The sequence below is a fragment of the Lindgomyces ingoldianus genome, assembly GCF_010093535.1.
Source record: "Lindgomyces ingoldianus strain ATCC 200398 unplaced genomic scaffold BDR25scaffold_3, whole genome shotgun sequence".
Lineage (NCBI taxonomy): Eukaryota > Fungi > Ascomycota > Dothideomycetes > Pleosporales > Lindgomycetaceae > Lindgomyces > Lindgomyces ingoldianus.
In genome coordinates, this window is record NW_022985164.1 from 2,262,592 (window position 1) to 2,275,478 (window position 12,887).

Below are 12,887 nucleotides of genomic sequence, written 5' to 3' on the forward strand. Positions count from 1 at the left end.
AGAGGTCTAGCAGATAAAATCTATCCCAGTCATGCTCCACGTTGTGTGATAGCATGCCCATGCAGCATATCCACTTACCGCATACCCGATCAACAGGAGAATAGTACTTAGCGTTGGGGGCTGTAACACTTGCCTGCTCTCGGCTAACTCGGATCTCTTCACTACGTCCCTCAAACGCTCCTCGCGATGAGGTAAGCACTCTACGTTCTTTTCCCCCGCATTCCCACCTTGAACCAGAGGTAACGGTAATGCGTGAAAGAGGGCTGGTTCGGTAAGGGCAACGTGGAATACAGTCTCAATTCCTGGAGAGAAAAACATGCCTCCAGCATTTCCAACGCAGAAGACAGGCTCACCTCCTTGCCTGGCGGTCTTTGTGCGTAGATGAGTCATTTATGCCGCAAACGAAATCAACGAAGATCGTCTCATTGTCTCTTTGCACGCATTCAAAACAAGACATGGAACTCAGTAATTCCCTAGGAGGCACCTAAACTGATTTAATTTCATGCCTAAAGGTTATCAAGTCTAGCATGTTAATGAATTCATTGAACTTAGTCCCAGTCATACAAATCTTAGCCTTCAACTTACAGTATGTTGATATATAACGCCGGACATGGACAAAGTGGAATTTATCCATTCAATCGCATGCCAGAATCTCTCGCACGTCTCACGCGATACCATACCCATGCACTGTGCTATTCACTCATTAGGACTAGCTCCTTTTTTGTACAGTATATAGTCACCCCAGAGCTCCTCAGGCCTTACAATACACTTGTTCAATTCACCCAGTTTGGATCTCAATACCTTGTTGACTTGCCTACCCTATGGCCCCTGCTCAGCTCGTGCAAGAGAATCAAAGAGACGGTTAGAAAGAGAGTAACCATCTATCCTGAACCAGCCCCGTTATATCCCATAATCCGCGACAGTGACAGCGACGGGTTCATATCAAGCTGGCCCGGGCCGGCTTATCAACAAGCTCGGTTAGTGATAAAACGAAGTAACTTGCCCGTAAGTCAAGTGCAATTTGGCTTGGCTTGCTAGGCTTTGACAAGTGAACGCATTTCTAGCCTTGATGAATATTTCGATCCTGGAACCTGACAATTCCAGCATATCGTCAAACCATCGATCTCTCCTAGAAGAGGATCATGACGCCAGGGCGTTTAGCCTCAACAGCTGAAGTTTGGGGTCGTTAATGCCAAAGCATACATCTCGCGGTAAAGCCTCCAGTCTGGCTAGTTGGTTTCTGATGTCAATTAGTTGTATCTCTTTTCAGGTAAGTCTTGTTCTATTTCAGGCTTGCAGAGTTTCATTTTGGTGCTGTTGAAAGATAAGATGGTTCGTGTGTATACAGAGCGTGGGTTGCACAAGTTTGAAAGGTATAGAAACTACATGGCTGAATGAGCTTCTAGTAGCCTAGATTGCTATCGCTTCAAAAATTCCTAACAATTTTCTCTCCAAACTAATTCATTTCCGAGCATGGTATTTAATTGAACGTAGTGCTGTTGCCACTGTCCCTAATACTATTAATCTCTTAGCAGTTAGAACAAAAGTGAATTGTCTTTTGTTACTGTGCAGGTAATAAGGCTCTAGCTATTGCTGTAACTGCATATACTGTTTAATTTCCTAGCGTTTTGGCAAACCTAGAATGACAATTATAATTAATTATAACTAGCTAACGTCCATCCACACGTGGCGAAAAACCACCTGTACCGAAATGAATTCATTGTTTAGACCACTCAACACTTCGCCTCCGCCGTTCTATTAGATTGTAAGTAATATAGTATATTCTCTATGTATTTCTCCCTAGAATCTATTATTCAACTAAAAAATTACAGCGCTCTTAATCATGTTGTCGACTGTTCTTTTTAGAGCGTCTAAAACTGTTGTTGCTTTACACCTCTGCTCTACCAAGATTATTTGTATATTATTGTATCTCGGTACCTTAACCCAGTACCTCTATAAGGAGGAAAAGGATAATACAATACTTGAAGACGCTTAGTCCTTAAACAGGATTCCCTAAAAGATTTCTCCGCGCCGGAGTAGACTGTGTTTTTAGCGCAGAGTTTTAGAGTGCTTATATGATATTCGCTAACTGTATTGTATTTTACGCTTTGCTAAGAATAGTTAGCTGTGGCGCGTACTTCCAGAACCGGCAAATGACCGCCACACCACTACTTGGCATAATAGAATGCTGTTCCCCACCATCAAACAAGACAAGCTAGCAGACAGAGTATGACCACCTCAGTTTCTAACCTTTCTAACGTCCCTCCCTGTATAGCGAGAAACTTAGCCTCCCACGTTATCGTGACAGGTGAGAACCGTTCGATTTAATGCTATATGAGACAACAAACCCTTATCCGGTTCCAGAGAAAGCGTGGAACGAGGTGATGGAGGACACACACCGGTCGTTTTTTAGCCTACATACTAGCCACATCACCGTGGATGGCAGCCGCTTTCGCAAGACGATCGGCGAGTTCGTTATGCTCCCTAGGAATACGCCAGAACCCAATCTAGATGTTCTTAGTCTCGTATCCAGTCAACATATTTTTGGATATGACAACCAACCTTCACATTATTAGCCTCGTGCTTTGTCATCACGCCATCGAGAGCGAGAAACAGATCCAGATTTGCTGGTTTGGTACCTTTGGATGTGCACCAGTCGTTCCTCTACAAGCTCGGTCAGAAGAGTCTCTAAAAGCCCTTGTCAGGAAGGTTGGAATATACCTTCCATGTTGGCAGCCATTCGGTCATCCCCTTAACAACATACTCGGAATCGGTCGCGATGATCCAAGCTTCAGACTCGCCCTTGGGCTTGCCCGTTGGCTCCTTGGTATTGGCCCCGTCGGCCTTAGCGAGGAATTCTAGACCTAACTTTGCCGCATAGAGTTCCGCTCGCTGGTTTGACCGCAGTGGGAAGTTGTCCGCCAAGTCCGTGATAGGTATGGACATTTGGCTGCCGTCAGTATTGCCGTATGCTACACCAACTCCTGCTTTTGCTGCAGGTCGTCCATTATTCATACACGCACCATCAGTGAATATGATGCGAAAGTGGTGGCAGGGATTAGCCGGTCGACGGCTTTGAGGAAGACCAAGGAGTTGATTGTTACATGTGCAGCAATGTAACAGAAAGTTATTGCACTGAGGACATTCTTGAAGGAGTTCTGGTACAGAACGATCTGTGGTTGTAGGACAGAGGATAAGCTTTCTATTGTGAATGATCTCTTCTCTGTCATCCGTCATGGTGAGGATATTCAGAACGAAACAAAACTATGGTCCAGATGCTGAGTTGTGGGATCGAGCTATCGTTGCAAGGCATCAGGCGGGGTTCCACCAAGGTTAGGCGCCGGCGTCGGCGGATCTCTCAAGCGGATCAGGACTGCCGGCATTACCCCGGCTCGTCCCTTGATCTCCGCGCGGTCGCGCCTTCGCCCTCTTTCTCTAATCATCTTTCCTCTAAAGGTGATCTTACGTTGGGGGTTGCGTAAGTTATACAGTCAACTCTCAATGGCGCGATGCGCGATATAACAATAATTTAATATAGCAATATTGTTTTAGCTCCTAAATTAATTTCCTACTAGAAATTTGCAATTTACAATACTTACTATATTATAAGCTTTTTAATTAAATATTGTTATATTAAGAAAAGAAAATGCTACATATAGTAATTACTAATAAGCAGCAGCGTGCTCTGCAATAATAGTATTAATGTTAAGGGCCCTCTTAGAGGCAGATTAACATAATTAACTAGTTTAAGCAAAAATACAGCTATTAAATTTATTAGTTAATAGTATCTAAGTCCCTTTTAAAGTAATATAGCTACCTTAACAGTGCTAATAGCTTTACTACTAACTACTTACATTAACAGTAGGTACAGTAGCCTATCCTAGAAGCTATTCTCTTTAACTAGCAGTAGCACCTTAAGAGCTTGTTACAATCCTTGCTTCGGGAAGCACTCGGGTCTTATTATGTTCCTAGGGGGGAGTAGGACGGGTAGTAGGGGCTAATCCGGTAGGGTGTACAGTCCTACGTACAGGCTATTAGGCTAATAGAGGGAGGGAGAGTGACTAGATTGTAGTTTGCCCTATGTGCAGCAGTAGGGAGGCTAGGGTTAAATAGTCCTTGTAGACAAGGTTAGAGGTATATATAGTGTAAGATATATAAATAGTATTATAGCTCTTTAAAAAGCTAAATGCTACTTAGTCTATATAAAGAATAAACTAAATGTTAAACACACCTTCTAAAGGTTGTTTAATGTAGGAACTATATACATGTGCAGAGAACGCTAAGGTAAGCTAGATAAGCCTATATAAGCTTGCTAAGTAGGGCTTACTAAGCTCCTTTAAACTTATAAGATTTATGTCCTATCCTTCTATTAAACAACGCATTCTTCTATAATCTTAGGTAGCTGTGCTACCTCTGCGTTCTCTGCTTAGTCTGTAAGCAAGTCCTGCTCTAACTATACCCTATTGTAGAGCATTCTAGGTAGGGTTACGCTAGTCTAACTATAGACTGTAACACGCTGCCCCTTCTTCTTAGCAGCGTTCTTGCTGCTCTGCTTACACAACTGCGTTAGTAAGGGCTTATTTATAACATTAGTGCTTACCTGCTAAAAAGCATTCTTAAGATCTATCTTTTTTATGCTAAATAGCTTATTAGTCTTGTTTATTTTACTATTTTTATGTTACTTATTATTTTAATCCTTTTTACTAGATAAAGATAAGGCCTTATAGTGCTTACTAATTTTTAAAGTTGTCTTATGTGTTAACTTTGTCCTTAAACAGGTGCGTTAAGTGTGTAAAAAAAAATAGTAAATGCAACACCTTTATTTCTAATGCTACATAGAATTATTTAAAGAAAGAGAGAGAGACACTTCTTTAAAAAGTAGTTACTATAAAAACTTAAAAGTAGGATTTTAGTAATAAAATGTTACATTAAGTTTAAAAGACTTTAGAGGTAATAGCTAGAAAGTGTGCTAAATAAGACTATATTTAGAAGTTCTTAGACTTACTAGAAGCTTATTATGTAAAGTATCTAAAAAGAGATCTGTCCTTTCTAGATAAAATAAAAGCTTTTAAAGTTAAAGTAAAAAGCTATTTCTTTTCTTAACTATTATTAGCTAAGACTTATCTTTAAAGGCTGCTACTATTTAGTAATAATGTAGCTGTTTCTTTTAATATAAGTGCCTTATTACTTAGCTAGTTTCTTTTAGATAAGCTTAAAGGTACTTTTATACTAATAGCTATGTGTTTTTTAAATTCTTAGCTAGTTTTTATGTGTTTTTACTAGTAAGCTACTTTTTTTATTTTACTAAAAATTCCTTTTAGTTTTTTTAATTACTAATAATATACTTAACTTTATACTCTATTTCTTTATTCTTTTATTTTTATGTAGATAAAGGAATTTCTTTAAGTGCCTTTTCTAACCTAGAGATATAGAACTATAGGTGTATTTTTATATGCAGAGAAAGCTTAAGCTTATAGTTGTCTTATTAGGTCTAAAAGACTTTATATAGTTTTATTTTTTTTTTTACTAGTTTTCTAAAAGGTCTAGGTATCTTAAAGTTCTTAGTGTTAAGATACATGTAGTCTTTTAGGTAGATCTCTAGTTCTAGTTGTTATAATGTGTTTACATATTTTTTTATTATTGCTCTACTAAATCTTACTTTAACAGCTAACTTTTTATGTATCTAACATAGGTCTATTAGCTAATTTATTAATTTTTATAGGTCTATAAGTTAGCTTTTATGTAACATAAAGTATAAGTTATATCTAAAATTAGCTTTATATAGTGTTTTTTTTATTATAGCTAATTCTATGTTATTAATTACTAACTGCGCTATTAGAAGCTATTTTAGCTAGTTATTTTAAGTATAAAAAATATACTTTTTTAAATATTTCTTTATTTCTGCATTTACCCTTTTAGTCTGTCTGTCTATTTGCAGATAGTAGGCTGTTAATAGCTTATATGCTATGCTAAGGTGTTGCATTGCTACTTTCTAGAAGCTGCTAGTAAATAGCTTATCTTAATTAGAGATAATAACCTTAAGGCATTTATATACTAATATTATATTTTGCTTTAATTTATAAATAAATTTCTTAGCTATTATTATTTTTTTTAAGGGCTAAGTATGTAAATACTTAGTAGTTTTATCTAAAGCTACTATAATTATGTTACACATCTTGTTTATTCCTAGTTCTTTAGATAGAGGTAATTCTGTAATAAAGTTTATTATAATTATTGTCTATAGTAGCTTTAGTGCTTTAATTAGTTAAAAGTATTTATAGGCCTTATGCCTTCTTAGGTTGTTTTTATTATAGGTATTACATTCTCTAAGCACCTTTGTGCATAGTTGCTTTACCTTTAGTATTTATTATAGTATAGCAACTTTTAGCTTCTTTTATAGGGTGCTTATTTCTAGATGTCTAAACATTAGAGACTTGTAATATTCTTAGATTAAGTTTTTTTATTCTTACTTACTAGCTATAAGCATGTAAAATTCTTTTATAAGTTAAAGTTTGTTATAAATCTATTTTTTATTAGTTTTTTTAAAGAGTGTAAACTTTTTAGTTTTTTCTTCTTTTTTATTAAAGTAATCTAGTCTTTAGCTAAGGGTGTTAGCCTGTTAGTTTTATGCTCTTAGAATGTGCTTAATAATGTAATTAAACTAGGTAAGCTTTATTACTTATCTTATGTGCATTAGTAATAACTTTTTTACTATTAGAAACATAACTAGATTTACATAGTTAGTTATAATATTAAATAGTTTTGCTATTCTGTGTAGCTTAGTAGCCTAAACTTTTATAGTGTTTAATATTGCCTTTAGTTTTTTATTAGGTATGCTATAGCCTACTTTAGGTCCTAAGAACTTAGCAGAATAGTATACTACTAGGTGCTATTTTCTGTCTTCCTGTTTCTAGTATAACGCAGCTCTGCTAGCTTTAAGAGATGCGTCTATGTAAATTTTTATTTTTAGTTATAAGTTATACATTCTTAGTACTAGTTTGTCTATTATAGCTTATTTTAGTGTTATAAATGCCTTATTTATTTCTAAGGTTTAGACAAACTTTGCTATTACCTACTTCTTAGTTATAGTGTTTGTTAATAGTATAGTAATTTTTAAATAGTTTTTAATTATTTATCTAACATAACCTAATAGTCTTAAGAATTCTTTTATTTCTTTAACTATTATTAGTTTTAGCTATTTAAGCACTTTTTATACTTTAGCTAAGTTAATTTTTATTTTTTTTTATTAATTATAAATCTTAGGTATTCTATTTTAGTAACATAGAATTTATATTTAGAGAGCTGTAAATAAAGTCTATACTTTCTAAGTTATTCTAAGATCTTTTGTACTTTTTATACATAGTTTTCTAGGGTGTTTTTTAAATAAATAAGAATGTTATCTAGGTATACTAAGGTAAAGACATTAAGGTATAAGTTAAGGGCTATATTAATAATTTGCTAGAACATTACTAGGGCATTTATTAGACTAAATAGCATTACTAGTAATTTATAAAGTCTTTATAAAGTTTTAAACACTATAAGCTATTTATCTCCTTTTTATATCTTTATTTTATTAAATTTATTTTATATATTAAATTTTATAAAGTACTAGGTTTTCTTTAGTTAGTTTATAATATCTTATATAATTAGTAAAAGGAATTAGTCTTAAATTATATTATTATTTAAAGTTCTATAGTTCTAATAGACTTAGATTTTTTCTTCTTTTTTCTTTGCAAAGACTACTACTAACGCTATAAAGCTATAGCTTTTTTAGATATAGCCTTATGCTAACATCTTATTAACATACTCTTATAAGGCCTTCTTCTGTGCCCTAGTTAAGGGGTAGAGCCTATGCGTCTTTAGGTTGTAATCTTTTATTAGGTTAATAGTATAGTCTTAGAGCTAGTGTAGTAGTAGTTCTTTAAAGTCTTCTAGTGTTTTAAATATGTCCTTGTAGTCTTTATATTTAAGCAGAATTTAACCTTTTTTTTAGACTTATATAACACTAATCTATTTTATGTTCTTGTTTATTTTAATTTTTTTATAAAAGACTTTCTTAAGTTTTTTTTTTATTATTCTTATTACTTAAGCTTTTAGCTTTTAGTAGAGGAATTTTTAAAGCTTCCTTTTCTTAGGGTAGTAACTGCTACTCTGCTTAGCCTGTTTATAGACTAGGCATCTGTTGTTGTGGCATGCTGACTAGGTTATGCGTGCGTGGTTATTAGAGGTTTCTATAGTTATAGTTCTTTAATTAATTGCAAAATTATAAGTTCTAAGCTAGTTATAACTTAAGATTACATTATATTTGCTTTTTAGTTTAAGTATGTTTATAAATCTCTAATTTTTTATGTTAGAGGTTTTAAGGTTTTTTTTATAGGTTTCTAGGTTAATCTATTTTCTGCTATACTTAATTAATAATATGTTAGTAAAGGTTACCTTAAATAGGTTTTTTTTTATGCAGAATAGTATGCTTTACTTATCTACTTAATTCTTATTTATAGTAGTAAAGGTGCATCTGCTGTCTATAAGGGCTAGCCTAGGCTATTCTTTATATGTAAAGGTGGTTGTTAGGCTGTGTCTTGCCCCTTACCCTACTATAATTACTGCTAATATATTATGTTTAACTTTTTTATTAGGAAGGGAATATAAATTAATGTTTTATAAGTTATTATTAAACTTATTTTTTTTTTTTTATAGATTTAATATTCTTAATTATAGTAGTTAGCTGCTTTACATTTATAATCTTTAACTAAATAATGTAAAGTTAGGTAGTCTTCTTTTCTTACTATTTTTTACTAAAAGTAGTAAAACTTATAATTTTTTTATTTATTACACTTTATTTATAGTTCTTGCTTATAAGGGGGAGCTGTCTAATAAGTGTAACAGTTTGTAGTTTTACAGGCTAAGGCTGTTCCTTACTATAGGCAACTGTTGTAGTTCTTTTTCTATGTAGGCTACTATTCTGCTTAATGTTTGTTATCCTAGTGTTTAACACAGTATTATTGTGTACACTAGTACTAGGGGTATAGATAATTATTAGGTCTATGTAATGTGTTAAGAGGACTCTTTTAAGTCTACTAGAGATATTCTTTTATTTATACTAGCTATATAAGGTGCTCTTTCTATTAGCACTTGCTTGTACTATAGGTGCTGCTTCTGTAAAGGACACATTATCTATAATTTTGTTGTATTGTAAGAGCTTTTTTAGAGATTGCTAGGCTTAAGAGCAGTGTCCTAGGTTTCTTAGGCGCTAGTTATAGTACCTTAAACCTAGTAAGTTTACTTAACTATTCTAGCTTTTAATCTTTAATCTTAGTAAAAAATTACTATTACTTTTTTTTATTTATAATGTTGTATTTAACTTTAGCTATTCTTTATATAATATTAAATGTTAAGTAGTTATTACTAATATTTATTTAATAAAGTAAGACTATATAATTACTTAAGTAGTTATGTTATAACTTACACTTCTAGCATCTGTATTCCTAAAACTGTTAGGAAAGCTCTCTTGCTAAAGTACTAGAGGTCTAGTCTTAGAAAGGAAAATGTTTTTTTTTTTTTAAATATTTATAATGTATTCTTAGATTTAAGTCTTTTCTTTATATTTTTTAAGAATTATAAGGTTCTGCAACACTATATTAAGGCTACTAAAGTTTTAAATAACTACTTTTTAATATAGTTTAAGATAGTTATTTAAAAAATAGTTTTCTCTATATTACTAGTAAAGTCTATTATCTAGTTTTTCTTGTATTTTCTTATCTATAAGGCTGTATTTAGCAGTAATAGCTTTTATTATTATAGTAGTATTTTTATTCTCCCCCTTTTAGAAGTTTAGGCAGTTTTAGTAGAAATGTTTTACTTTTTTATAGTTTAAGTAGGCCTTATTCTCTAGCTATTTTTATTATTTTTTTATTAAAGGTAGCCTATTACATTCTAAAACTTAGCTTTTTTTAGAGGGGAGGCTCTATGTATGCTTTACATAACTAAGGTTTATTAGCTTTTTATTATATTATAAAAGCTTTTTTTTTTTAGGGATAAATTCTAGCTTTTAAAAAGTTCTCTTTAATTTTTTTTTTCTTTTATATTTCTTATAGCAGTTATTATAAGTTATTACCTTTTTAATATAGTCTTTAAGAGTAGTTAGTTAGTCTATGTGTATAAACTTATCTTTTACTTTATTATTTAGTCTATTATAAAATATGTAGCATAGGGCTTTCTAGTTATTCTATCTGCAAATAGCTATTTATTCTCTAAAGCGTGCTGCATAGTTTTAGACTAGTCTGCTGCCTTATTTTATGTTATCTAGTTTGTTAGCTGCAATCTTTTTTTTATTTAGAGTCCTATAGATAGCTAATAAAGCTAATTTAAAGTTTTTAACACTACTAAATACTTTCTTAGTTTTAAGGTTAAGTAGTGCGCTATTAGCTTTAAAGTCTATCTAATTATTAGTGTAAAGTTAAAACTAGATTATAGAGGGGCCTTTTAAGTGTAATCTTATTTAGAAGATTATTTCTGCATTAGTTTAAAATACTTCTTTATTATATTACATATAAAGGTAGCATTTAGTAAAGAATAGTTAAAGGTCCTTTAGTAAACCTCTAAAAGGCTTTAAAAAGGCTAGTTTTAAAGCTTTTTTAGCTGCAACACTTGCTTTATTTATTAAAATATTCTAAACTTTAGCTAGTTTTACTTATAGTTTATATATCTAATAGGCTTAAGTAGTTACTTTATAAGAGTTAACTAAAGGCAGAGGGTTTTTTAAGCTTATAGTTTTTTAGTAGAGGTTAGCTATCTTTTACTTAAGTTTTAATAAGTTACTAACTTTATTACTAATTTACTAGAGTTTTTTAATGTTGTCCTAAATAAAGTTAATTTGTTCTGCTAGAACAGCTTTACTTTAGGTAGGAACTTCTGTAGATCCTAATAGTGCAGCATAGGCTATGTTAGAATCTAAGTTGTGTTATAAGGTTGCTATACTTTTTAAAGGGGTAGTGTTTAATGTTATAATTTTTACTTTAAGAAGCACTTAGGTCTTATTATGTTTCTAGGGGGGAGTAAGACAGGTAGTAGGGGCTAATCTAGTAGGGTGTACAGTCCTACGTACAGGCTATTAGGCTAATAGAGGGAGGGAGAGTGACTAGATTATAGTTTGCCCTATGTGCAGCAGTAAAAAGGCTAGGGTTAAATAGTTCTTATAGACAGAGTTAGAGGTATATATAGTGTAAGATATATAAATAGTATTACAGCTCTTTAGAAAGCTAAATGCTACTTAGTTTATGTAAAGAATAAACTAAACATTAAACACACTTTTTAAAAGTTGTTTAATATAGAAACTATATACATATGTAGAGGACGCTAAGGTAAGCTAGATAAGCCTACATAAGCCTACTAAGCAGGGCTTGCTAAGCTTCTTTAGACTTGTAGGATTCACGTTCTATCCTTCTATTAGATAACGCATTCTTCCATGATCTTGGGTAGCCGTGCTACCTCCGCGTCCTCCGCTTGGTCTGTAAGCAAGTCCCGCTCCAACTGTACCCTATTGTGGAGCATCCTGGGTGGGGTTACGCTGGTCTAACTGTAGACCGTAACAGAGCTCTAGCAGCAACGTCCCTAGCAATATTCTTATTAAAAAAGTAAAGGCTATTTAGCTATAGATACCTAATTACATTAACCTCTTTGTACTAGAGTTTAGCGTAGGCTAGCTTACTAACTTTAAGTAATGTTATAATATTAAGCTTTATAAGCATTATAGTAAGGCTGCTTTAGTGCTAGCCTAAGCTAAGCAGAAGATAAGGGCTATTAGAACACTGTGTAGAGAGTACACAGAGGAGGATATATTTAATATAGATAAGATAGGCCTATATTAGCAGTAAGCGCTATTATTAGGCCTCTTAACTAGAGCTTAGCCTAGTAAAAAGAAAAACAAGAGCTAGATATTAATTATATGCTGCTGTAACTTTACTAGTAGCTAGCGCTTTACTTTCTAGGCTATTAAAAAGGCAGCTAGGCTACATGCTTTACATTATGTTAACTTTAAGGCTTTAGATGTCTAATAGTTGTTAAATTTAAAAGTGTAGATAAACTATATAGTTATAAAAGACTAGCTATAGGCCTTTTATTAGTAGATTAGGACTAGGACTATTCTACTGCTTATAGATAACTATAGCGCTTATATATTAGAGGTTAATCTAATGCCACCTTTACTAAATATCTAGATTTAATAGCTACTAGCAAATTTTACTAGTATCTATTAGCTACTTAATTAAGGCGTAATTAGTTAATTTAAGCGCTGCTATAAAAAGTAGTAAATACACTATATAGTTTCTAGCTATAAGTAAGGCGCTAATCTAGCTACTAAAGTTAACCTCTACTATGCCCTACGCTAGGCCTCTTAAGCCTAGTATAATAACTTTTATAGTAATACAGTCTATTGCTGCTTCTGCTAAGCTAGAATTTAGCCTACACAGAAACTAATCTGTCTACTTAATCTAGAGGAGTAGCCTTAGCAGGAGCTAGAGAAGCTATATAAACAGGTACAGCACGCTAGCAGGATCTAGAACGCTATAAGTCTTAAGAACTTCCTTAATCTTATTAATAAAAATAATAAGCCTAATTAATCTAACTTTAATATAGTAGACGCTATTATAAAGTACAGCTAGCTGCTAGCTATAGTTAAAAAGGAATTAAAAGATAAAGGGGCTCCTATACAGATACCTACCCTTGCTAAGGCAGAGCAGGCTCTTAAGTTACTACTTTTATATTAAGAACATATAGATAGGACAACTTCTTAGCTGTCACGGTTATGTTACAGCTATCCAACCCCTGAGTACCCTAGGCTTGGCACGGGGTATATAGGCTCCTCGGCCTCCGTACCTCTGCCTCCGACC

General features: G+C 33.0%; 1 protein-coding gene across 1 annotated transcript; it reads right to left on the reverse strand.

The window, feature by feature from the left end:
- Positions 1-2,080: 2,080 nt before the first annotated feature.
- BDR25DRAFT_278104 (ribonuclease H-like protein) lies at positions 2,081-3,297 on the reverse strand. Its single transcript, XM_033687660.1, has 3 exons — positions 2,722-3,297; positions 2,563-2,664; positions 2,081-2,507 (listed from the first exon to the last, which is right to left on the reverse strand). Exons 1-3 carry the CDS (start codon positions 3,235-3,237, stop codon positions 2,415-2,417), a joined length of 711 nt encoding a protein of 236 aa, XP_033553615.1. The 5' UTR covers positions 3,238-3,297; the 3' UTR covers positions 2,081-2,414.
- Positions 3,298-12,887: the final 9,590 nt, after the last annotated feature.

Bases quoted from the DNA above. Each gene is read 5' to 3' on its own strand.
- BDR25DRAFT_278104 (XM_033687660.1), bottom strand. From the start codon at position 3,237: ATGACGGATGACAGAGAAGAGATCATTCACAATAGAAAGCTTATCCTC. The intron at 2,665-2,721 runs GTATATTCCAAC...CCGAGCTTGTAG, and splicing joins AATGGCTGCCAACATGGAAG to AGGAACGACTGGTGCACATC. The intron at 2,508-2,562 runs GTTGGTTGTCAT...AAGAACATCTAG, and splicing joins ACGAGGCTAATAATGTGAAG to ATTGGGTTCTGGCGTATTCC.